Genomic DNA, 27,527 nt, shown 5'->3' with positions numbered 1-27,527 from the left:
GTAAATGGACCCTAAATTGATCAATTTAAGTAAAAACACTTACATTTTTATAAAGCTTTCTATTAAAACATTTAGTTGTTTTGAACTTTCTATTCATCAGAGAATCCTGAAAAAACTTATCAGTTTTAACAAAAATATGAAGCAGCATAACGGTTTTCAACATTGATAAAAAAAATAATAAAAAAAGGTTTCTTGAGCACCAAATCAGCATATTAGAATGATGATTAAGTTTCATGGGACACTGACACAGTTTGGTGTAATTACTGGAGTAATGATGCTGAAAATTCAGCTTTGCCATCACAGGAATAAATTACATCTCAAAATATATTAAAAAAGAAAAGTTATTAAATTGTAATAATATGCCATAATATTAGTTTTTATTGTATTTTTGAACAAATAAATGCAGTCTTGGTGCAGCATAAGAGACGTTTTTTCAAAAACATTAAAAATTTACCAACCATGAAAACAGAAAACCTGCATTGTCAAGGCTGCTAGTATTTCTGTAACTGAAACCAAGCAAAAAACTAAGCATTTCTCCAGTAACAAGCCAGCAAGCTTGTCTGATGCCGATAATCTCAGTGGTCAGATATTGACCAATTAATCAGTTTATCAGTAACACTTATAAGCAGCTTACATTCTTTAAAAAAAAACACCATTAATTCTTATTCAGGCAGTATGAAAAAAATGAAAGTGAAAACTAGGAGCCACACCTTGTCTCAACAAATAGAGTAGTATGTGCCCTGTGCTCATCTTTACCAAAGCATAATGGCTCTCAAAGAGGGGCGTTTAGGTACACCTCAAGCACAATTTTATGACCTGGGCCTCATCTGGTATCATTACACCAAACGTAAATAACAGCTGTAAATGTTCCACATGGAGGCAGTGATGTGTTCAAACACCAAGGTGACAAAATCCAATCTAATGATCACCTTTTCATTTTGAAACAATATTAGGTTGTATCTGAGAATTATCATCCTCCTCCATTAAAAAAGAAAATCTAGAATCTCATTCAAAATGGCTAAACTAATAAATGATAAATTCTAAATGCATGTGAAAATAATTGTTTCCGATGAAGATTTTTGTTTTAAAATGACTTTTTTTCAGATCAAGGAAAATGTATTAAAACCTTTGAAACTGCCGCAACAATCAGATTATCCAAGCCCAAACAGAATCATGACAGATAGAAGCATGTATGACAACACTTCTTGTATTATTGTACCAAGTTATGTAACTGCAAACAGGCTACAATTAGTCTAATGAATTATATATATTACTATATTACTTGACAGATTTTTTTAAATATAACCATTAAAGCTCTCTCATGTTGCCATTCCTGCAGTTTTACAAAAAGTTACACTAAATTTAGTCATTGTGAACTTCCCTTTCCTTTGGGGCAAAACAACTAATGCACAACCTCAAGTGGGTAGTTATTTTAAAGTGGTAATCTTTAGAAAACCGTTACGATTTATAAAAAAAACGACCACAGCCATCTTATCGGGCACAGTCTAACACGTTCCAGCCCTCCACATGCCGGATTATACGGGTTAGAGATTACATTACATGAGGTTGTTATAATTCCTGCATGTTTTTCCCTCACAGAGCAGGATTTGCCAAAGTGCATGAAGAGCAAATGATGAGCAATTGTATGAACCAATCATGAGGACCGAAAATCTGCTTGAAAATAGTACATTTCAATTAATGCATTTAATAGCTGTATTAGTTATTAGAATTAATAGGAATAAAGCCATGAACACATCACAATGCAAAAAAATATAAATAGCCCTAAAAATAGACTTTATAAATGCAATATTTTCAGGGTCAAAAGCCTGTTTTCGTGAGATTCGTACATTCTTAATAATCAAACTCCTAGAAACCTATACATCATAACCAAAATCGCTAGAACTGAAACAAAGCAGTCTTACAAAAACAAAAACCCACTTTATTTAGACAGTGTTCAGGTCTCAGTATCAATGTGCCGGGTAAAAATGAAAAGAGAAAGCTACAAACTTCCAAGAACAGTGATATCTGAGTCTACACAAACTTTATTTTCTTAAAAATACATTACCATAAAATAAAAAGCAATAAAAGATATATATGGGGATCGGGAGGGCTGGGTTTCGCCCCATTTTCCTGTGATATACAGCCTGGAAATTTTTGGAAGAGGAAATGCATGTGTCGGCGTGTATGTGTGTGTGTGTGTGTGTTTGTGTAGTGTAGCGGGGTGGGCCATGTTGAAGTGAGGGCTTGGTTCACCTGAGGAGGAGGAGGACGACAGCCTCCACACAGCAGTAATGCAGCAGTCACATGGGCACACACAAAGAAAAAAAGAGAGAGAACAGCCAAAACAGAAAGAGGGAAGGAGAGAAGAGAGGTAGTAAAGTGAGAGAGGTAGAGCGAGGCAGGGCAGCTACTCTGTCAGCACCTAAGGGAGGAGCACAAAAGGCCAGCTACACCTAAGATAAGCAAAGTTCCTCCATCACTTCAGTGTGATACCATATATACACCTCCATTAGCAATCTCAGAGAGAACACAAACGGAGGTTTTGTGTGTTTGTGTGTTTCTATATTTGCACAGTATTTGAAGCAAAAAAAGGTTAATGCATGTGTGGGTACATCTCTAAAAACAGCAGTTTGGTGTGCTCTCGTTCTGCGGTACAGTACTCGGGGGCACGCTTTGACCAGTGGAGCACTCGGTCGGTGTGAGTTACGATCTCCGTTTGAGACTGTGCCACAGTGTGACTGACCAAGCAGAGCACCATAAAGCAAGTCTGCTTTACACACTGTGCACAGATTAAACAATTTCACCGGCGAGGTAGATTATCAACTAGATGAGGATGTAAATACTAAAAGGAAGCTCAAGGAAGCCACCGGGAACCCTGCTGAAATGGATACGCGTAAGGCAGTGGAAAGGTTATCTGCGCGCCACAGGACTCCGGGTCTGTGGAGGAGACGGCTCGTAGCTACAGTGTGATTTCGATTTTGGAGCGTTAGCTTACGTGGATTAGCACAATATACACATATGATTCTATTGGTCACATTATAGGGAGGAGCCGGACACCAGCAGCGATGTTCCTCAAACATAGGAGCCTGCAGCACGCTCTCTAAAACAAACACAGAGGAGAGAAAGAACAGAAGCCAGTGCTATTACTAGCCAAGAGACGCCAGAACGACAGCACTCTTGACTTTGTGCCCTGAGCGTGTGAATGTTGACAGGTGAGGCGGCGAGTGCTCAGCTCGATCAAGGGAAAGAGAGGATTTAGAGATGACCCACCCATCAGCAAGGCAAATCTACAGAGGGCGACGACAGCAGGTCTGCGGGTATCCCAGATTAATCTGGAGTTAAATTGAATGCGCATGTGTATCTGCGTGTGGATGTGTACATGTGTGAGGGAACGGGGGGGAATATTTAGTTTTCAGCAGCACGAGGAGGGGGCGCAGATACAGAAGGTCCCACAGGGCCAGGGGGCATCCCTTCAGGCTGTGCGGTTGGAGGAGGAGGACCCGGGTCTAGAAGGAAAAAAAAAAAGCACTTTCAAAATCGCAGCCTGAACAAAAAATAAATATAGCCCAGGAAAAAATGTGCAATACAGAGTAACAAGAGGACTTGATCTAGTGACGCATTCACTCACACATGCCGTTGGGTGGTCCAGGGTGTCGAGGTCCCATCATGGGGGGTATGCCACTTTGTGGGGGTCCAACTGGGGGAGGTCCAGGCATCATTCGACCTGGAATAGGTTGACCTGGCATGGGCTGACCTGGTCCAACCATTGGTCCTGTATGAAGCAACAAAAGACACTTGAAGAGATGTAGGCTTATCGATGTTAGGGCAGTGCGATTCATTGAATTTTGGTTGATTAATTGAGATAAAACTATTAAACCTTCATTAAAAGCCCAAATTTAGTATCCAAATCAGTTATGTGACTGTCGTAAATTGCCATCTATTGGGCATTAAGCTGCAAAAAAGAATGTGTTGTTCCCCAAGAGGATTAGTGCACATGTTCAGGACAGAATTGGCATTGAGAACTGTGAAATTTCACTGATATCTAAAATTTATATTTTTACGCAGCCACATTTCCTGCTAAATTCTAGAGATTACATTATAAATCAGAAGATGAGAGTGAGTTCTGACCTGTCTGAGGGGCATGGTGGGGACCAATGGCATGGTGCATGGGGGGATATACAGGGCCGGGGTGCCCGGGATGCCCTGGGTGTCCAGGGTGCATGCCTGGAGGTGGGCCATGTGGAGGAGGTCCATGATGTCCTCCTGTATTCTGCTGTGCGGCTGCCTGCTGCTCCATCTGCTGACGAGCCTTCATCTCTGCATACTTCAGCTGCTCCATGTGGAACGCCTGTCGCTCTGTCAAAAGCTGCTGCCTCTGGAGCTCCAGCTAAAAAAAAAAAAAAAAAAAAAAAGAAAAAAAAAAGAGAACTCCTGTAAAATCAGCTCCTAGCTTGATGGCACAAGAGGGAAAGTTTAAATTGATTTCTGAGGGTTTACTCACACAGCACACAATTTCGATTTGTTTTTCAGATCCAGTCATTAGAATGGAATGCCTGCACTTATTTCGCAAGCATTCTAATCTGATCTATTTGTTTGAGCAGTGTAGCTAACATCTGGTATAACAACAACTTGTTGTTTGATATAAATCGGAGCATAATGTCAAATAAAAGAGTAGAAAGCTACTGCTCTAGAACAGGGGTGCAAAACTCAGTTCCAGGAGGGCCACAGCCATGCAGAGTTTAGTTCCAACCCTACTTCAACACACACCTGTAGTTTTCAAATGAGCCTGAAGGACTAGATTAGCTGGATCAGGTACATTTAATTAGGGTTGAAGCTAAACTCTGCAGGGCTGTGGCCCTCCCGGAACAGTAAATTTATGAGAAGCTACAAGGAAATAAAGTACCACTGGACTGGGCTTTATAAAGACACATCCTTCATGCACTATTTACAGCAGCTAAATTGGGTAACTATCTTCAGCTACATTTGCTAAAGCATTTTGCAGAGCTCTTCAAGTCCCTTGTGGAGAGTGCCTCTGGTGTGCACACACAAGACCACAGGATAAAAAAGAACAATGCACAGCACAATTCAGAGGATGTGTGAACTATGCAAATTGGTAGTTGTAAATATATTTCCCAGAATGCTCTTTTCCAACACAAAACAATGTGTAAAAGGGAGTGTAAATCACAGCCTCAAAGTACAATTAAAAGGTTCTGCAACACTGCTTCAAATATATAAAAAAAAAAAGTTAAAAAATGTTACAAATGTACTGACTATATTTAGCAGAATAGTGAATTGCAACAAAGCAAATACATTTTTTAATGGTGCAGATAGACAAACAGATGAAAAAAATGCTAATTCAACCATAATGTATATAGTTTTTAATACAGTTAATTTTAAGGAGAATTGGGGGAGAGGTGCATTTAATTGTCAATAAAACATCACAAGGCAAAAAAACTAAATTATAAAAAAATAAATATTTTTTAATTTAAAATAAAATGTATTATTTATGATTTTGGAGTGACATGTTCTCGACAGCCAGATTCCCCCAAATAATCAGCAATACTTACGGCTTCCTTCTCACGGTCCATGATGGTCTCCAGTTCCTCAAAGTGTCGTAGTTTGATCTCCAGCTTCTTCATCTGAGTTTCTACCAGCAGAGCCACAAGAGATTTGATCTTCCTCTCTTCCACTGCAGCCAGGTGCTGAGACACAGAAAAATGAGTAAGAGATAGTGCATGCAAACAAGTTGACCACCAGGGTGATAAAAACACTTTGATTGGAATCAGCTGCACCAAGGACACAGTTTATGTTGGAGCCACCACAGGAAGTTGAAGAATTGGTAAACAATCAACATCTCTGGGATGCATTACCTTTGCCTTGGTGGCAGCAGAGGCCAGAGCAGCAGCGGCAGCAGTGGCGATGTTGCCCTCTCCGATATCCAACTCAAGCTTTTTCTTTCCTTCCTCCTGCTCCTCCTCACCCTCCTTGCCTTCTTCTGTGGTCTCCATATCCTCCTCTTTTTCTTTCTCTGAAACATAAAAATGTGCAGGATCGTTAGTCCAATAGGACCAACAGCTGAGAATTAAAAATTCAACTATAGAATAATTAGACATTTTATAGTTTTTCAATTCCCTGACACTTGTTAATGGATTTCCTGTAAACTAGGGTCTAAAGACATTTAAATTCTAACACACATTTTCTGTAGCTGCTTTAAAATGACGTGTATTGTAGAATATGCTATATAAATAAACTTGAAACCATAACGGTCAAAATGGTTATACTTTAAAATGGTACATTATCGAGATGTGCCGATGTATTGGCTGATAAAAGCAATTATTTTCACTATAGGCCAATTGATCAGGGCCAATTACATCCTGTCAATGAAAAAGAGGCAGAAAAACATTTAGACTGCAACTCGTACTGTGTGAGAAGAAAATCTTGTGTTGAATTTAGGTCAAGCATTAACCCTATTAATCACCCGTAGTTCAAGCCAGGGTTGCCAGGTACAAAGTTTTTCCCTTCACCAAACATTATTCGTTTCTCATCACAATGAGCTTTGTTACGTGATAAGAATTAAACTCTGCCCATTTTATCACAAAGTTCATACAATAAAAGGCATGAAGTCGGCTTGTGTCAGATTTCGGCAAGCCCATGAGCACTCGGTGCAGCTTTGGCAGTCAGTGTCAGTACCTGCTGTCTTGGATTCTCCTCCCTCACTCTCTTCCTCTTCCTGTGGCTCAGATTTCTCTGTAGTCTCATTCTTTTCCTTCTCTGCCTCTGTAGGCTTTTCTGCAGACTCGCTGGGCTTCTCAGCTTCATCCTTCGCCTCCGCCTGCAAGAGATGAGACCAGGACAGCATGAGACTGGTGCAATGCAAATGAAGAACAGGTACAGATGACTGCATAGAAAGCAAACTTGAGTCCATATTGAGTCTAGAAGAAGAACTAGACTTAATATGGAAAGACGGACTGGAAAAGGGTGCATTGCAAGGAATCCCAATAGTGCAGGGAATATTCACTTCTGATCTCATTCCAATAAACCAGTAAACATAACAGTAGCAGACATATCTGGATACTGGTGGCAGGGTTAAATCTGACCTTATCAGGCTGCTGGGAGTCAGAGTCCGTGTCCATCTTCTCAGTTTCTGTAGGTTCTGTGAGTAAAGGAAAGCAAACATTGATTAAAATATCAAATATCAGATGGTGGAGTGTACTGGACAAAAAAGGAACCTAAAGACAAAGAAATATATCCTAGAAAGTACTTCAGCTCCAGTAAAACACTATTTTCTGCTCCAACTGATATGACCTTTTTAATGTAGCCCATATCTGCCTACAAAGAGTTCATAATAACTGATATATTTGTATTATATAAATGCAGAAATTAATGCATTTAGTTCCAAAATTACAAACTTAATGCACATTTAAAAACAATCTCCGAATGCAACGTAACAGGGAGGAGAGTAAAGATGGAACGCTCCTAAAGCTTAGTTCCATATAAATTCAGGGATAATTTGTAGTTTTGTCATTAGTGAAAATCAATATTGACCTTGTATTTGAAAAAGGATCCTCCTATAAGAAGCAATACTAAAATTCAGAGTCAGTTCATTCACATTCGGAGATCGACTATTTTTGACTGTAAAACTGCCGGCGGACACAGCTATGAGTTGTTCAAAATCTTTCTTTTTAGTAAACTGTGTACACAATGTTCTCAATGCTCGAGTTCATGTGTAGAGCCCCTGGTGATACTTCGAGCAAAGTTTCATGTTGTGTCGAGCCTTCTTAGCGTTTTAAAAATAGCGATTTTTGATGCTATCATAGAAGTGCCCCAAGCACTCCCATTCAAAAGGCAATTTGACCGAAAATGAAAATATGGTCAAACTTAAGTGGAGTTTCGATTCTAATTATGCTTTTAAATGAAAGTTTGCCTCGGGTAGATTAACAAAAAGACCCTAGGTTGCATTTTGGCGAGAGTTACCCTTTAAATAAACTTTCTAATGTAAAAGTTTTCACTGTACCTTTTATCATTTTAATGCAGTCAATTTGGGTGAATATAGTCATAGTGATGCATTGCTAAGTCAAAACTAAAGAGCCTGACAGCACACAGATGATATGCAAAAAAAACAATAACCAGCAATTAGAGATGAGAACAGGGTGACAAATTGTGACCCCATGAGCAGGTATTCGACTGAACAAAGAGTTGTGGCACATATGACATTGGAGCCTTTAACAAGGTATGAGTGGCAAAGCCTGCACTGGCAGACCATGTCACATTAGGTCACTCCACTGACCCAGTTTCAACCCCTCCCATGTCTGTGCCCCATCTGCCAGCGCTGCATAAAGCCAACGGCTACCATTGTATGCAGTCGCACACTCTGCCTCCAGTACTGTGTCGACTCAAACAGTAAATGTGCTCTTGTGTGGCTTTTTAAATGTTCAGAAAGGAGAGTAGGGGAACCTTGTATCGTTTTGTATTTTTACCGACTTGAATCATTTCTAAATGATCACGACCAGTCTACGCACAGCTGATCAGGGTCACTGGGTTTGACTAGACCTGGTTTGTTCAAAAGTACTGATTTAATGCCACCTGCTGGAGGGAGCTACAACTACACAGGAACAACTAGGTATGATTGAAAGCCAGCTTGTCAGAGCCCTCAATGAGCTTCCCAATTTCACTCTATGGAAATTTTTACTAAGGATATGTAAAATATTATTTCACAATGAGAAATTGTTTAACATAAGTTATATATTGTGATATATAAACATACATATACATATATGCATCACAATACAGTAATTCATTTTATTTTTGTTATTAAAAAAAACAGCAGCACACAATATTTCCTAACCCACGGGCGCCCAATCCTGGAGATCTACCTTCCTGCAAAGTTTAGTTCCAACCCTGATCCAACACATGTCTGTAATTATTAAGTGCTCCTGAAGATCTTAATTAGCTGGTTCAGATGTGTTTGAGCTGAACTTTGCAGGAAGGTGGATCTCCAGGAACAGGAATGAGCACCCCTGTCCTAAACAAACAATAGGACAAATACAATAGAACAAGGATACAAACTAAAGTTGAATTAAATTTAATTTAAATTTAAAATAATTTAAAATAAATTAATAAATTAAAGTTGTTCAGGTACAGTAGGTTTATTTAACGTGTAGTATGAAATTCTACAGAAATTAAGTAATCAAATGTAAAAATAAAACACTGCATAACCTTCAATGTATGAATTAAATATAAATTGATTCTTAAGGATACAAAGTTAGTCAAGAACAATGAGTGATTTTCTGTGTCTTTTGTTGTTTGATTAATATTAATGACACGGACAGCAGCAGGTTTATTAGGCTGCTGTCATTAAGACCTAATGCATGGATCCAATATACTGATACGCATCCAGTTTTCACCCAACTGTTCAAATTCGCTTATAACTGACTGTGTATGTGAATACTCCACACGATGGGCATTTTGATATAATTGTTTGTGTATTTGACCATTCAAGTGCAAAAATCTGCGAGAATTGAATTTAGGAACACATGCTGTCTGAGAGAGGCAGTTTTCTGTGCGCGAACTTCAGGTGTGTCAGTGTATTTCACGGCTTACTACGCTTAACTCTAACATCATGCATGTCCTGCTCTTTATTTTCTCATTTGTGAATGTTTTATTCATCATCCTAAAGTGAGAATAACTTTGACATTTTGCACTACGTGGATATATTTACATACCGCAATATAAACGATAGTAAAAACTCGAATGAACTCAAAGATAGATAGATAGACATCGTTACCCCGCCAAACCTAGTTTCCTACCTGTCTTCTCTGGCTCCTCAGGGGCTGTGCCAGCAATGCCACTGCTCTCCAGGCCGAACGCAGGGTCCACTTTTCCTGTGCTGCGTGCGGCCTCCTGCACCTTCTTCACATGAGCCTCCACCAGCTCTGTGGGAACCTCCTCACGCACACGGGAGAACTCCTCTATAAACGCAATGGACAGAAATACCATCTTAAAATAAGCCATTGACAAAGGCCGTTTCCATCCACCTATTCATAAAATAAAGTGCCCTATTATGTTTTTTGAATATTCCCTTTCATGCAGTGTGTAATATAGCTGTTTGTGAATGTAAACGTTCTGCAAAGTTGTAAAGTCGAAAGTGCACGATAAAGTTATTGTCTCCCAAAAGAAAGAATTGACTCTGAACCGCCTATACGAGACATTTTTCATTAGAATCCTGCAGCTTTACGGTTCTACGTCACTAGAAGATTCATTTGCATAATACCCGCCTGCGAACAACTTGACCAGCCCACAACATGTTATTTTACTGACAACTGCTTCTCAAATCAACGCAGGATTCATAAAACCCTTGCTCTTGAAAGATGGGTCAGTACCAAGTTTATTTGGACCAGCTTGCTCCTCAGAATCACAACCTGTAAGTATGAATAATTATTTTTGTATATATTTTCTACCAGGTGTTCATAATACTTTTTATATTGTGTAACTTTCCAGCTAACTCACGTTATTACTGTCTTAATGAAATAATGCTAATCAGCTGTTACTCACTCGGATTGATATGGTAAAATCGATGTCATCATTACGGTCTTTATAGTGTGTACAATTGCCGAGGACTGAGAAAGCCTCCGGACAGAGCTTAACTTCAGTTATGGTAATGGACGTTAGCTACGTATGCGGTAGACCAATCACAACAGATTGGGCCATCTGGCCAATCAGAGCAGAGTAGCTCACGGAAAGGAGGCATTTAGAGAGACTGACTCATCCGACAAGTCGTTTGAGAATCATTGAAAAATGTGGTGATGTGCAATGTATATTATGAGAAAATTAAACTTTTGATGCATATAAACCTGTTGTAGGAGACCTCCAAAACAAAATTAGGAGCCTTTAAAATAGCATTAAAGGGTCACTTTAAATGTGCAACTTTGGATGGAAACACAATGTTGTCACTCAGAAGTGTATCTACAAAAACTCCATATGGGTCAAAACTTGACATACCAAGAGCTGCTTTGGCTGCAGCTGCCGCCACACGTGGGTCAACAACAGAGGCAAGGAACGCAACAGTGCTCATGACAGGATTTCCTGATTGGCTGAAGGGGATCGGCTGGTAAGCCAGAGGACCTAGAGAGGCGTCAGAGCTCTCCAGGTATTGATCTTCTATGGGCAGCCTCAGGAAGTGCAAGATGCATTCATCTTGTGTACGGCTTCCGACATGCTCCGAAACCTTATTCCAGTCATCCTTATACATCTCCAGAGCCTGGAATAATCAGTTAAAAATGATATTATTAACAAGAAAATGTTTATAAAACGAGAATATTGAGATGTTTATGGTGCCCATGATTTGAATCTCACCTCCAACAGAAGTAACGTTTCTTGCTCAGTCCAGTCTCTGCCACCTGCAGCCCCTTTACCCTGTAAGGCAAGAGAATAAATGATCACATCAAGAAACTATGAAGTAAAAAAAAAAAAAGTGACAACTTCCAAGTATTAGGTTTGGCAGCAGGCACAGGGTTTGTGACTTGCCTTGGGATTCTTCTTTGAGTAAATATCTGTACGGAGGCCAAAGTTCTGCAGGTCACTTGGCTTGTCTTTGCCCTTTTCTGGGAAGTTCAGCATCTGCTGAGCAGGGGGAACCTGGAAAGAGTAGCAGACACTTTATTGCAACTGTCTCACAAGAAAGCTTTTGCCTTCTGGGAATTAATAGGGAAGTAACCCCAGTCTCACCTGTGGGGGGCGGTGGTGCAGCGGCACCAAACCAGAAGGAGTATCAGCAAGAACGTTGAAATGTGGGGTTGGTGGAGGGCCCATTGGGAGGGGTCTGCTTTCAGCGTCAACCTGGTAGTTCACCAGCCCCCACTGCTCCAAGAAGGCATGCGCTCTGGGAGAAAGAAAACACTGAAAATAAATATACAACAGGCCTGGGTATTTAGACTAATTTGATTCAATTCACAAGCTTGTGATAAGGTTCTAATTCAGTCTCAATTCATTTGGATACATCAGGCACAGCGCGTCAATATTTCTAGGGCTGGGCGATATATCGCATGCGATTGTTATGCGCATCTCGTCAGTTAAGCCGGTTCCTTGATTAGTAGTAAATCGCCATCACCTGCTTTCAGATGGAGCGGCATTTACAACACAGTACCGTAGTTCACTGACAAGCTGAGCCATATCGCATTAATTATCGCGGACGTATCGCTCTATTTCTCAAGTGGGAAAAAATAAATAAAAATCTCTCATCTACTATAAAGTTTAGGGAACCCAGTTGGCACATACATTTTAAAGGTAAAAATTGCACAATATTGTGCAAATTCTGCATAATATTAAAATGGTACACCGAGACAATATGAGAATTCTGACCTCATGACCGCACACACATCTCCAGTGAGGTTCCTCCTGCAAGAGGTGGAGGTCAGGTACTCCTGAGGATTCAGCCGGTACGTGTCAATCATGAAGTTACGATAAGCCAGATATCTAAGGAAGAGGTAATAAACAGAGCATGACAGTCGGAGCAGTAAAACATACATGCATGTATAAAAGATACATGGAGCACAAGGTAAAAGAAATTTTTATATATTTTGATGTGAATTAAAAAGGCTTGGGTACACGACAAATGCACTGGTGTGAACTTACATCTCTGGAGTCTTAGATTTGTTTTTGCCATTGAAGAACTCTGGCAGGGCACGTCTCTCAATTTCATGTATACTGGGGAAAAAACAAACAAAAAAGATGTGAATATGCGATGACAATAACAAATCATTTAACATCCAAAATGTGAAGAGAATGTGGAGTGGGACTTTTCAGGATTTCAAGGATTGAATTGAGAAATGTAAGCTAATTTAAAAAAAAGTCAGTAAACTTTTTTTTTTTTACTACAATTTTACAAAGAAATAGTTTATTTTAAGTATGAACTGTTTTAACAAGAATAAACAGTTACTGAAACTGATACTCCCAGCTTAATAAAAGTTTTAAAACAAGCAGCATCATAATTACAGAATATTGTGTTGGACAATGAAGGGCCTTCAAGTCAAAAAGGTTGAGCAATTTCCACGCATTTCTTGAGACAACACTGCAGCACATGGAAGGAGGGATTCAATACCTGTTGTAGTCAAACCAGGCAGCATAGCTGGGGATAATGATGTGATGGGTTTGCTCAGTCACGTTGTCCTCAGAGTCAATCAGACGATTGACCTCCGTTTTGCACTGTTCATCATCCTCCTGTCAATTACAGTTTGTAAACACCCTTTCAGAACCATTTGACTCACAATAAATTAGAGATGCACCGATTGATCGGCTGGTGACCGGAATTGGCCGATTTTCACGTGATCGGTGACCGGCCGGTTAGTCTGAGATATGCCAATTTTATGCCAGTCAAATGCACCCCGCATGATTAACATCACGCAACATCAGCATCACACATGCAAACGGAACGCAATTAGGCAAGCGTGAGCGGCGCATGAGCAGCGCGTATTTTTTTCGGCATGCATGTTAATCAATGAGTGCATTCACACCACGAGCAAGAGCAGCGCGTGAGCAGCAGTGAAGCGCGGGTTTCGGCACCGAGTCTATTTTTGCTGCTGCTCATGCTCAAAGTGAAAGCACACTTTTGATGGACAAAATAAGTATTATTTCACACAAAAAGAGCCCAAAATGCACAGAATTTGCATGTCTAGTGTGTTTTAACAACATTTAACCATTTAAACTTGTTTTTATTATTCAGTTTGGGTAAAAGTACTATATGATGTTTTATAAAAAATAAAATGAAAAATGAGTAAACTAGTCAGACTATACAGTATAAGCTTTCGTTTAGTTTAATTTTAATTAACTTTTAATTTCTCACACCAGGAGTAATTTATATAGTTCCATTTTATAGCGATTATCTGTTCAAAAATGTTTCTCTGTTCTATGCAAAATGTTCTATTAAAGACAAGATAGAAAAATATTTGTGTGTGCTGTAAAGTGGTTAGAAAAAATGAAATCGGAATCGGTTAAAATCGGTATCGGCAGGTCAAACTCAATGAAAAATCGGAAATCGGCCAAGAAAATTGTAATCGGTGCAGCTCTACAATAAATGCTTGGCACTAAAGTCATATTTTCAGTCTATTACGAATAATAATTTATGGGTAAAAAAACAATGGCTGTTGTCACCAAATGCTGTGCATCAGATATAACTATGGAGATTCAATGGACCTGAACATATCTGGATTAAAGTATAAAGAGACATTACCTTGCCACCAGACGCTACTGAATCATCTTCATGGTCATCTAAGACAGCAAACAAAATGAATGTAATCATTTGCATTTCCTTCAACAATGTGTATGTATATACACCCATCACATTTATACTGCAACAAATCACAAGTAAAAAACTCACCCAAATCTGCAACAGTTCCGCCCTTCACTGGTGTGTTCTCACTGTCCTTTTTCTGATTGACTGCAGACAGAAAAGCAGAGGACATCAAGCAGAGCAGATGATGCATCAGACAGACAATTCCAATACAATAAAACTTAAAAGCTTTCAGTGTAAAGTAGGACAATGAAAGTAGGTGCAATATCCAGAGTGTCTATTTTAGCCATGCAATGAATTTCCATGCATCCACAGGGCTTTTAAAAAAGGTTATTTGAAATATATATATATATATATATTATTAAAAAAAAGGCAATCCAGCAAATTATGTCAAGGAAGTGCTCATCAACCAGACGCCTTTATCCAAAAAGATTTACTAAGCATACTACTGATATTAGGGAAAGGTCACCTTAGGTAACCTGGGGTTAAGATCAAGAGTACAATGGTGGTAGTTCTTCAATTACCACTTGCACTATTAAAAAAACAACAACCACCAGTTCAGTTACATTTGTGGGATTATTAATCAAGAAGAATGACCATTTTTTGGCAATGTAACTTCCTCCATTCCTGGCACAGGGGAGGGATCTTCCAGGTCCTTTGTGAGGTCTTCATCCTGCTCGTCATCATTTTGATGTCCACGGCGCCTCCACTGTGCTCCAGGATTCCTGTTTTTTTATGTAAATGAATGAATGAAACTATGCTACACTTCAAGTGATCATGACTAAATACATTTTGTACTTGCGTAATCTAAACTTTGAGAAAGGAAATAAACTTTCATTCAGCAGGGGTGCATTAAATTGATCATATGGGACAGGAAAGCCTTTTACATCGTAACAAAATTTCTATTTCAAAGAAAATCTGTTTTTTTAAGCTATTTAAATATAAATAAATATATGTGTGTGTGTAATATTTCCACAAAAATATTAAGCAGCACATCTGGTTTCAATGTTGATGATAAATGTTTTTTGAGCAGTAAATCAGCATATTAGAATGATTTCTTGCCTTCACAGGAATACATTTTATTTTAAAATATATTCCAAAAAATAATTTTAAATTGCAATAATTTCACAATATAACAGTTTTACTGTATATTTGATCAAATAAATGCAGCCTTAGTGAGAATGAGACATCTTTCAGAAACATTTCTTTCTTAAATCTTAAATCATCTTTAAATGATAGTGTAAATTAATTTAGCTAATAATTACCCTTTCTTGCCCTTTTTGCGAGACTCTGCAGGAGTGCTGGGTGGAGATGGAGAGCGTCTCCTCTTCTTACCGCCAACCAGGGACTTGCGGTCCTTGCGATCGGGTGTACGGGAAGACTGATCAGAACCATGGAGGGGTGAAGGATGAGAGAAAGAGCGAGAGAATGAGAGAATGGAACGGTTTTACACACAAAGGGGAGGGGGTCGCTGAGGGGATATTTGGGTGGGAGGGCGGGTGAGGTACGTGAGGGTGAGGCAGCGAGGAAGAGCTTTAGAGGATGATTGACAGACACACAAACAGTGACAGAACAAACCCTGCCAAAACCTTAAAGGTCTGGCTTAGCATACAACAAATCTGAATGTGTACCATATCTATTTCTTTAACACTCATGTCTCTGGCTCTCTTACCACTTCTTCCCCTGGAAAGATCCTCTGGCGGAAACTCACAGGCTTCTTGTTCTCGTCCACTTCGTAATCTTCCTCATTCATCCACTCGTTGAAAGCATCTGTGTCGATGACCCATTTAGCATGCACCTGAGGGAATCACAGAGCGTACTGAGAAAACGCTAGAAATCTGGCAGTATCGCTTACAATATGAATATTCTTTATATTGTAAGGCTTTTGAAATGTGTTTATTTTGAAACTGTGAATTTGGAACTTATCGTAACCGTCTTACCCTCCATGGTTTCTCAGAACTTGGTGGATCCTCAACATCTCCATCCACATCACTTGTTGATACCCATGTGTCATAACTGCAGAGTGAAACAAAAATATATAAGACGACTTGAAATGTAAATATCTCCTTTCCTGTTTCATTAAAAACAGAAAACTGCATTATATGGACTCACAAGGATGGATTATTTGCCTAAATTTTTTCGTTTGAGTTAATCTGAAGAAAGAAAGTCATATACATCAGGGATGGCATGAGGGAAAGAAAATTATGAGGAAATTTAGATTTTTGGGTGAACTATCCTTTTGTCACTATAATTTGCAGCCCTACCAACCTGTCAGGGTAATTGCCCCAGTGAACCAGCACCTGCTTGTCTTTGCGCATGACGGGACGCAGCCATTCCTCTGAAAAGCAGAATTCACAAGGCAAGATCATGAAACACCAATTATAGTGTCGAATTAAACAAAATGATTGAGGAAGGATGACACTGTATAAACTAAGGCTGGGACGATACACCTATCTCCCGATTCTATACTATCACGATACTTGGGTGCCGATATGATATGTCTTGCGATTCTTGTAAGAAAATCTTCTATAATAATTTTAACTATTGCATCACAGAAATAATGATACGATGAGGTTGAAAAGACTGTTTGTGAAGCTGTTTCATGACAACTCTCTCCGGGTCAGCGGCAGCGCCAACACAGCTTTGAATGTTGCGATATGATTTTGTCAAAGTTTAATAGACAGACGAATTGAAAGATCGCGTGGGTGTTTGAATCGAGATCACAGTTTTTAAAGATGAATCGTGCAGCTCTATTGTCTGATCTCTCTCTCTCAGCATACGAGTAGCGCGAAGACTCTCTTCCACACGTTCACTTGGGATATTACGTCACTCAACACTCATAGATAACGACACATTTCATCCTCTGTTGGAACGAAAGTGGCTAACTTCTGTCAACCTCATCTACAAGCAAGGACAAAAATAAAGCAATTGAATTTGAATTAATATCGATTCTGGAATAAAAAAAAATCGATAGCTAGGTGAATTGATTTTTTCTCCTAGCCCTAGTATAAACCCAGGTTGGATACTATTTAAAAAATAAAATTAAATACCAACCTTCTTCCAGCTGGCCTGGGGAGGGGTAAATAATATGAGTGGCCTTTGACTTATCTTCAGTGATGGTTCCCTAGATGTGCAAGTAAAACAAAACATCAGAGAAGCACAGAAAACAAATGAAAGAATTTTAAAAATTGATCATCGCTGATTGATCATCTTTTTTTTTTTTTTACCTGATGTCTCTTAATGATGTCTTTGAGTTTATTGGCTTGTTTTTGCTCCACGTCAGACACAATGTACACAATTGGTCGGGTCAAAGAGTTGTTCTGCAGGCAAGAATGAGATATGCATTATTGCATTTAGAGAACCATGATTGTAACCACATATTCAGGACTGGGAAGACCAAATGTAACAAAATTACTACAGTACATTTTCATTGAGTGCAGTTAGCCAATATATTTAGAAATACAGGCATTAGCAAGAGGATCTCTACCTGAACAAGAGTCTTCTCAATAGTCATGAACATCTCCACATTTCTATCCATTCTGGATGGGTTCTGCAGATCAAACCTCCTCCTGAAGAAATACAGGCACATCAAAATTAAATATATTAGCATTATCTTGTTAGCATTAACGCTCTGAGAATCACAGAACGTAATTCATTATCCCAAACCTCTTGTCCACCCTTTCTGAGGTTCTACTCACCAGCCCTGCTCGCTTTTGAACTTGTATGCAGAACCCAGAATGTGGCAAAGGGCTCCTCCAGGTTTGAAGTCCAGAAAGATCTTTGCCTAGAATGATAGGGAAAAAAAGGGGGGGGAATATCAACTATACAATTAGGTGAGCAATTACAAACGTACATTTCTGCAGAACTGCACCATGAAAACGTAGCACTGCACTTTAACTATGTCTCACAGTTAAAAAATAAATAAAAAGTTATGGTATAGAGGAGTGTGATCAAGGCATAGTTCAATCAGAAATTAAAATTCTGTCATCAGTTACTCTACCTCATCTTGTTCCAAACTCACAAGACTTTTATTAATCTTCAAAACACAAAAAAGATATTAACCTTGATGAAACCCCAGAGATTTCTGTCACTCAACTGAAAGTCCATTCCACCAAAATTGACGCTTCAAAAAAAGAAATCCATATGCATTTATCAGTTTAATCCAAGTCTTCTGAATAGACACTATAACTTTACAGTTTAAAATTTTATTCACATGAAAACATTGATCAACACACATACATAAAGCACATTAAACATGGTCAACTTGACTTGCTTGATGCACGATAAACCTCATTGGTCTTGTGGAAGCTCAAACATGCTTGCGTGACATGCGAGAACAAACCTCGTTGGTTCTTGTGCATCAAGCGATAACCTTTCAGCTTCTGTTTACCATATTTAATGTGCTCCAAGTATGCACGTTGATCACAGTTTATTTGTGAATAAAAGCCTAAATTAAATCTGTTCATCATATAAAGCAATCTATCTATTCAGAACACTTTGATTTAACTGCAAGATTCATATGGATTACATTTGTTTACGTTTTATGAACTTTGGTGAATGGACTGTCAATGGAGAGACAGAAATCTCTGGGATTCCATTTAAAATCTCTTAAATTGTGTTATGAAGATGAACAAAGTCTTATGAATTTGTAACATGAAGAGTAAATGCTGCAAATTCAGACTTACAGGTAGTTTGGTAAGGGCAGGATTGCTGACCCTACGCCCAAATGCATCCTCCTGAAACTGCAGCAACTGCACCACCAGCGCAGCCAAAGTTTTGCTTGTAGGAGAGTCGGTTTGGACATACTTCAGAAAAAAAGAAGAAAGATAAGTCATAATAAATCCCAGCAATTCAATCAGAACAATGCAAGTATTGAACATTTATGTTGCTGTTTTTATAATTATACAAGAACAAAAATAACTCAGATCTTTAGCAATCATTACAATATTATCTTAAACAATTCTGAACATGCAAAAGACTAACTTCAGCAACAAAAAAGTGCATCACACAACACAGTTGGACAATAAAGAGAACAGATTAAATGATCCAGTGCATCATATCTGCAAAGGACAACAATCCGTTGATTTAAATAGCACACTAACAAAATGACATGGATTAAAGAGAGACAGTAGTACCATTATAAATATGGTATTCTTTACATAACTTAAGAGTACCATGCAAATACCATAATTAATACCGATGTTAATTATTCAGTACGCACCTAATCGTATACCATCACTATATCATAGAACCACCAATACTTTGAATGAATCAACATTAGACAGTCAGTAAACAAACTTCAGCATAAACAACCGGGGGTCTATGGCGCGGACCACTAAGTTTCCTCTGACTTTTAAGTTGTTGACCAGTGGATTTTACTAAAAAGAGAGCGTGTCCCAAAAATGTTGAAAACGAAGACATTATTTTAGCAGATTTAAAGACACGGGCATATTCATGGCAGATCGTGCATCCCAGTTACCAACGTTAGCACGCGAGCTAACTCATCAATCCACAACACTGCCGTTTAAAACTACACAAGAGCAATACTTGCTAGCTACAAATCCAGCCCGGAAACTAAACAACATCTGCACAACCATTTGTTTCGATATATCGAATAACCGACTATAATAGCGAATAAACTATATGTAAGCGCGCGTGCCGCTTCTTGTAGCTATTGTGTGATGCGCGCGCGCCCCCATTCAACGGGCGCCTCATGAGCCGCAGACCTTCTTATAATGTTTCCCGATCCAGAGCCGAACTGTCTCCAACTGAGACACCGTTTCCGAGCTCTCCCAATATTTGGAAGATGGCCCTCCATCTTTTTTCCGTCCGATTGAGGAACCGGCTCCCGCTTGGCCGGCCGATGGTCCTCCGGAGCCCGTTCCGCCCGCTGCAGTCGCCGCTGTCGCCATTGTTTCTTTATTAGCGATAGAGGCTAGTCTGTGGAAACTGTTTTAAAATGACACTGCGCCTGCGCAACGGTCGACGCTAGAGTCGTTGCTTGAGGGAAATCTCGCGAGATGTCATGTGTATAACAAACTAGACGAGATGCAAGAACAAACATTTTTTTTCTTTGACAAATCAGGAGATATACAATTATAACATAAAGAATATAATCTATTTTCTTCTCCAAATTATATACAATTTATAATAGTTAAATTAAAATATATTTTGGCAGAATGTTTATTCCTGATCAGAAAATTCTGATACAAAACATTTTAAATTTAAAATATTCTAATTTAAATCAAAATTTAATTCGCATTATGCGAGTAAAATTACAGCCAGCAATCATTTTGTAATGTCGAGTACAAGACAGACTGTTTCAGAAAATAGTGCCATCTAGTGATTACAATGTGGTGTTTTAGTGTTCCCTTTAGATCCTGTTAGCACATCCGACGTTTTGATGTATTTACATCACCACTTCCACCAACAATATTGTACTATTTGCTTGTTTCTCTTTTGGAGGGTGGACCTGCAGAAGACCATCACCAAACAAGAGAATGGACAAACCTGAGATGATTGATGGAGTTCACGAAAATGAATACAGCAAGCAACTGTAATATGTTATCACTGAAAAAATGTGAACTGAAACTATGTCTATTGTCTATTGTTATTAACAACTAACATTCCAATCCCTGTTAATTTGGTATTATTAATAGTCTATTTGAAGGAGGAAACAAAAAAACACAAACACTCATGCAACAAAAAAGGCATTAAAATATAAGTCTGTTCAAGCTTGTTTGATAGACTTGTGTTATGCATAACACTCTATCTTCTATTCGTTTTCCAAACAGAAAATTACAAAGTGTTTGTTAAGATATTTCAAAGGGCAACGCCAGCATTATGTTAGTCTTGAGCTAATCATATTAACTTGACAGAGCCAATATATTATTATGTTACTATTTTATTTAAACTGCGTTTCTCCAAATAATTATGTTTTCAAAAGATTCCCAGCATTCTGTTAACATAGATCGTAAAAAAAGTCTTGTAGAACTTAATCAGAGGCATCAGGGTTGCTTATTCATACATTAAACATTATTTGTGACAATGAACTCACACAAGTCACCCGGTTTTCAGTCAATTCAGTCAACTCATTTTTGACAAAATGTGTAGTTACTTTGTTTTGCCTATGTATGGCAGTGTAAGCATGTACATCACCATTACATGCGTCATTAAAAGAAACAAGTATTATCTTAACTGTCTGGCTCATGTTCTGTCAGCTTCTGACTCTGTCTATCAATTGACAATACAACGTCATATTGACGATACAAGATCTCTATAGTGATGACTGGTCTGTTGAATTTTAATACAGTATATAGGCTACCCAAAGACGGGTTTTAGAGATAGTTCTAAATAATTATTTTCTTTTAGAAATGTATCTTTCTTTTTAAAATTATGAACAGTTAATCATTTATACTACCCCAAATCAAGAAAAATTGGGACATTTTGTAAATTGCCATAAAATCAAGAATCTGTGATTTGTTACTTCTCTTTCAACTTTATTTTACTGACAAAAGTACAAGGAAAAGATTTCCAATGTTTTCACTGGACACATTTAGATTTTGATGGCTGCAATACACTACAAAAAAAGTTGGGACAGAGACAAAATAAAAGTGATAAGCTTAAAAAAAAAACTTGCAAAACTGCAACAATTAGTATCCTCAATTTGAAAACATCTTTTCTTTGTACTTTTGTCAGTTGAATAAAGTTAAAATAGAATGAACAAATCACAGATTCTTTTTTATTTTTTTTGCATTTTACAAAATGTCCCAACTTTTCTTGATTTGAGGTTATAGCTACTGAGTAAAAGATTATTGATTGACTGATTGATTGATTGATTGATTGATTGATTGATTGATTGATTGATTGATTTTTTTGTTTTAGATGTTTTGGTAGAATTTTGTAATCAAAATGAGTTATAAAACATTTTAAATTGATTCAAAATAAAATAATACTTTAATACAAAGTGGAATGTACATAATCTATATACAGTATGTTCATTCTATTTAATGTTTATTTTCAAACACAATGTACACATGGACTCACAGAACCTTACATTTTCCTGATTTACGCATTTGTTCAAAACAGAGAATGCTAAACTATTTAATATCATTTAGCAAAATGAAATAAGAAGAGCAAAATCTGCTTGTTACACCAGCCAGCCAGAGTGCCCATGATAACCACCAGAGGGCACTCCCTCCGTCTCCTTTACTGCTTCATGAACTACCTTTCCCATAAACCATTGCCTGGACTGTTTGTCATTAACTCATTTATGTTTGCCTATTTAAACCCTGTGGGTTCATTCACTTGTGAAGTCGTGCCTGTGTTACTGCATTTCTGAGTGCTACTTCTGGTTTCTGTGTCATGTTCTTGATCTTCTGCCTGGATCCCTGTCCCTGGATTTCCCTGTTTGCCTGTGCCGAGCCTTGGACTTCTGTCATTATCTGGATAGTTTGCTCTGTGGTTTTGACCTTATTCCTGTTTTATGGATTACACTCAATAAAGCTTGCGTTTGGATCTCAGTCACGTCTCCGAGCAGTAATACACATAACACTTCTATTGCTAAAATTAGGTCAAATTTGATTTCAGTGCACATAAACTCATATGGGCAATGGGCAATATAACTGCCAAAGGGCAATTTGAGAAGCTATTAAGGCCATGTTTTTTATAATACTTCTTTAGAAATAAAGATATGGGGATGGAGACAGAAAAGTTTGAAGGTTCAGTTCCAGATAAGGCCTGTAAAACTGGTTGTTGTGAAATAGTTCTTTATGATTTAATTTCTAAACCCTACAAAAGGGCTAGTGATTTGCATAAAATAAAAAATTCTACAATTAAAAACAACAACAGCAATCTATTACCATTATTCAATTGCTATCTTTGCAAGTTCCAGTTTCATCAATTAATTTTTCACAATATTTCTTAAGCAACTGATTTAATTGTTATGATTGTGTTTGTCTCATGTAAGTTATGATATGTCCATTTAAAACTTTTAAATAATCCTGTTAATTGTTCTCAATTAACTGTTCTTAACTTAAATTATAGATCTTAACTGACAAAGAAACACAAACACATAAAAGGCCAGAAAACATGTGATCTGTTCCTTAGCATTTCTGCAAACTCTTTTAGACATTTCTCCCAAAATGTATCAGTTGTAAAAAGCACATTTATGAGATGATTTAGATAAAGCCTCCACACCTTTAAATGACGTTTTTAATTTTTATCAGTTTTTTATTATTTATTTTGGTTATATAAAGGGTGATGAGCACTGTTTGTTCATTTACCTTGTCTTTGGGAGAACCTGCAGCTTTTAAAATAAAGGTGAGTCAATTCAACTTGATTTAATCAATGTCAGAAATTAATTGCTTTGATCATTTTATACTTATCAAAATACACATACATGTCATTATTGCATGACATTTTTACTTAATTAAATTAAATTAAGTCAATTAATCTAATGACATTCTGTTAAAACTTAAAATGAACTCTTATAAATCTATTATAAATTGGATTATAAATGATTTCACCATATCAGAAACAATTGCAAAGAAAGCTTAACTTTTTTTTAGAAGCTTATTTTTCTGAACTTATTTTCTTCTCACTTGCAGAACAATGGAAATGCATGTGTTTTTCCTGCTTTGTATTTTTGCCATGCCTTATTTTGCAGACACAATGACAGCTAAAGGTACAGTTGAAACATTTACAGTTAGTTTCAATAATGTAGACATGCCTCACAATACACTGTACACACTTTCATATGTTTTATGTTGCCTTCAAACTATTTGGTTATTTGCTTTGTCTTGCATAAATTTTGTATTTTTTATAATTTTATTATAAATAAAGTTTGACTCGCTATAAGGGTGTATTATCCCAAAAGGAGACTTTGTTTTCTCCTTGGTAATAATGATGGAAATGTTCAAGCTTTCATTAGCTATACACCTTTGTGTCTATAAATAATACATGTACATAAAGCTTTCTAGTGCTTTGTCAATTTCAGCTAAAAATCTCGCTTTATATGGCAAGGCCACACAGTCGGACCTGATTGAGAATCCTGGGGCAGCATTTGGCCATGCCAGTAATGCTGATGGAAATCGTGACTCACATTATGATCATGGATCCTGTACTTCTACTCCTATACAAGATGACCCATGGTGGAGGTTAGATTTACTAGATGAGTATGTAGTGACCTCCATAACTATCACGAACAGAAAAGACTGCTGTCCTGAAAGGCTTGATGGAGCCGAGATACGAATCGGAAACTCTCTGCTGAACAACGGCAACAGCAATCCATTGTAAGAAAGCCTTTCAAGAGAAGATTCTCTTAAAGAACAATGTGATGAGGTTACATACTGTACATGAAATCAGATATTATCCATATGCTGTCATTTTTATACAGGGCTGGAAAGATTTCATCCATTCCAGGTGGGAGATCCCTCACTTTCAAATGACTTTCAAGAGTCATTTATCCCGCCGGTATAATAGCAACAGCGCCCAAGACCTGCCCACAAAGTTACTTTTGCGATTCAGATCGTTAAAATAGGGCCCAAAGTGTTTTCAGTAGTACTTACAAATTCTTTAGATGCTGCTCCTACAAGACTAAATGGGGCACAAATCAGAATTGGAAACAGTCTGGACAACAATGGCAATGATAATCCCAGGTAAATGAATTCATATTAATGTGGCTTTTTGGAGAATTTGAGAAGTTATCAGAATAATGCAGTCTGCAATGTGACATATAACTTGGTTACAAATCACAATGTGACTTAAGTTTTGTGCATTTTCTATTCTGTTCCTTTGCATTGAACTGGTTTGACTTGAAGCATAAATGTGTTTTGCTTTGAATATGGACGGTGGTTCAGAGTTTCTCAAGATGCTTAACTCACTCTTTCTTCAGGTGTGCTACGATCTCTTCCATTCCTCCTGGGTTTTCCTCCTCTTTTGACTGTAATGGGATGGAAGGACGTTACATTAATGTTGTTATTCCAGGACGGAAAGAATATCTTACACTGTGTGAGGTTGAAGTGTACGGATCACCACTGGATTGAGAAGAACTTAAACAACAGGATGTAGATAAAAACTAAATATTAGTGTCGGCGCCAATGGCCTCGTGGTCAGTGTGCCGATATGTAGCGCCTTTGCGCTCGGGCGGCCCGAGTTTGAGTCCCGGCTCGTGGACCTTTCCCGATCCCATCCCCCGTCTCTCTCCCACCTTGTTTCCTGTCACAATAAAAGGAAAATCACCTATATATATATATATATATATATTAGTGTCTGTAGAGCTTTACTTTAACCAAACATTTATACCAGTGTTTGCAAAACAGGGCATGTATTATTTTAAGCCTCTGGACTTTAATGCACTGCATGCTGCAGAAATTATTAGACAGATTTGTGTGACTATTGATCAAAGGACACTGGGAAATGGACAATATGGACACTTTTTTGCAATGTAATGCAGCTGTGAAAATTGTATGTTGTAAAATGAATTATCATTTTGTTATTAAATCTGTAGTGTCTTGCAAATGTGTATGAAAAAAAAAGAATTAAAATGATGCTTTTATGGAAAAATCTGGAAAAAAAAGAAAAAAAAACATGCAGCAAAAACAGCATAGCATTCATTGCTTAAGGTTAATGGGAGAAAAAATATTATACTCCTTTTTAAATAACGTATTTAACTTACTTTAAGAAATATTAGGTCAAATGTAATACATTGCTGTGTGAATCTGTTGGTTTGCTCTGTTTTTCATGCACTTTTACAGATTGCTTAAAGGTCACATGTAATAAATTGGTCAAATCTAGATTCAGAGTGCGACACACACAGCCAGAAGTTCTGCACATGCATATACTGTATGGAAGGGAAAGGTGGATTTATGCACTGCTATAAAATGCACATCACCTTTGTAACTTAAATTAGCGGAAATGACCAAAAAAGAGTTGAATAACATAATCTGCTTCCGTAAAGTTACTGCAAGCTCAACAAACAAGCCATAAATATTTTATCACAATTCTGATAAAGCACATTTATCTCAGATGACCTGTTTAGATAAAACACCAAGGCCTTTAAAAGTTGTCTTGTATTTATAGCTGGTCCATTGATGGTTTTGTTATTTAATGGTGATGAACCCTTTTTGCCCAGAGTAAACTTCATCTTGTCTATTTGAAAACCTTTTTTAGTACATTATAAAAGGTGAGTGACTTACTTATTTAAAAGAATCAAAATTAATGTCGGATTAAGTTTTCATATGCACACTGTAAAAAAAAATCCTAATTTTACAGAAAATAACTGTGATTTTTTGATGATCATTTTCTTTCATTTTAAATTGTAGTCAAAACACTGTAAAATTACAAATATCTGTAAAATAAAAATTCAGCTGTTATTTTAGGTATTGTGACATTAATGACAAATTCTAGTAATTCACATTTTTTATACAGAAAATTGATCGTATTTTTAACAGTATTTTTTCTGTTTTCTTAAATTACATAAAAATTTATGTAAAATTACAAATATAATCTGTAAATAAACAGTAACAAAACAGTTAAATGATAAAATGGTCAAATGACTGTCAGCTCCCCAAAAAACTGTAAAACATCCTAAATTAAATAAACTGAAAAGCACTGTTATTTCACAGGTATTTCCTGCATTATTATGATCAAATATCTTCATTGTAAAAAAATCGTAAAAAAAGGGTCAAATGACTGGCAGCTGCGGCTGCCAAACAAAAACCCTAAAATTAAAGTAAAATATGCTAATTTAAATAAAGTGTAAAAAACTTTAAAATAAATTTGATGTCACCATGATTGAGATCAGTGTCTGCTTTAGTTGGGCTCATGACCCTTGAGTTTTAAACTTTTGTTTTTCTCTGGTTGCTTTAACTGTGTATTTGATACACATTTGTTATAGCAATAAATGCTGGAGAAAATATCAGATGATCTTGGTCATTTATTGGTGATGTTATAGTCATCATATGATAATCTGATTCACTGATATGATAGTAAAATCTCTGAATTAGTTCGCTTAAATTAAATAATATGATGGAATTTAGCTTTATACAAAGCCTATAGTTAATGTCATAATTTTTCACATGTCCTTTGAAATATTGTGGCATCAGTATTATAACAATCTGAAATTTAAAAAAAAATATATTATACAAAAAGAGTTTTGAGATGGTTAATTATTATTTTTTTTTTTTTGTAGTAGGCTATAGAGACATCAAGAATCAACATATGAATCTTCAACAATGGTGAC

At 37.4% G+C, this 27,527-nt stretch overlaps 1 protein-coding gene across 1 annotated transcript; it reads right to left on the bottom strand.

Annotated features, from left to right (window-relative positions):
- Positions 1–1,918: 1,918 nt before the first annotated feature.
- Positions 1,919–20,222, bottom strand: smarcc1a (SWI/SNF related BAF chromatin remodeling complex subunit C1a). The gene is made up of 28 exons (XM_084088366.1): positions 20,011–20,222; positions 18,970–19,089; positions 17,983–18,068; positions 17,772–17,853; positions 17,512–17,604; positions 17,339–17,408; positions 16,553–16,622; positions 16,225–16,300; positions 15,957–16,082; positions 15,550–15,665; positions 14,882–15,009; positions 14,372–14,431; positions 14,225–14,262; positions 13,097–13,215; positions 12,631–12,702; positions 12,358–12,471; positions 11,725–11,878; positions 11,524–11,634; positions 11,353–11,412; positions 10,999–11,257; positions 9,807–9,968; positions 7,098–7,153; positions 6,691–6,832; positions 5,871–6,028; positions 5,568–5,702; positions 4,129–4,387; positions 3,629–3,772; positions 1,919–3,506 (listed from the first exon to the last, which is right to left on the bottom strand). Exons 1-28 carry the CDS (start codon positions 20,194–20,196, stop codon positions 3,406–3,408), a joined length of 3,297 nt encoding a protein of 1,098 aa, XP_083944492.1. The 5' UTR covers positions 20,197–20,222; the 3' UTR covers positions 1,919–3,405.
- Positions 20,223–27,527: the final 7,305 nt, after the last annotated feature.

This window comes from Abramis brama, assembly GCF_963993115.1.
Source record: "Abramis brama genome assembly, chromosome: 17".
Lineage (NCBI taxonomy): Eukaryota > Metazoa > Chordata > Actinopteri > Cypriniformes > Leuciscidae > Abramis > Abramis brama.
The sequence above is the reverse complement of the archived record's forward strand: the minus strand, read 5'-3'. Positions and strand labels throughout refer to the sequence as shown.

What these genes read in the sequence shown, in the direction of transcription:
- smarcc1a (XM_084088366.1), bottom strand. Translation starts at nt 20,196, where the DNA reads ATGGCGACAGCGGCGACTGCAGCGGGCGGAACGGGCTCCGGAGGACCA. An exon ending in GCCTGGTTTGACTACAACAG is followed by an intron (nt 12,703 to 13,096) that starts GTATTGAATCCC and finishes TTTTTTCCCCAG; the next exon opens with TATACATGAAATTGAGAGAC. An exon ending in AGGAGAATCCAAGACAGCAG is followed by an intron (nt 6,029 to 6,690) that starts GTACTGACACTG and finishes TTTATGTTTCAG; the next exon opens with AGAAAGAAAAAGAGGAGGAT.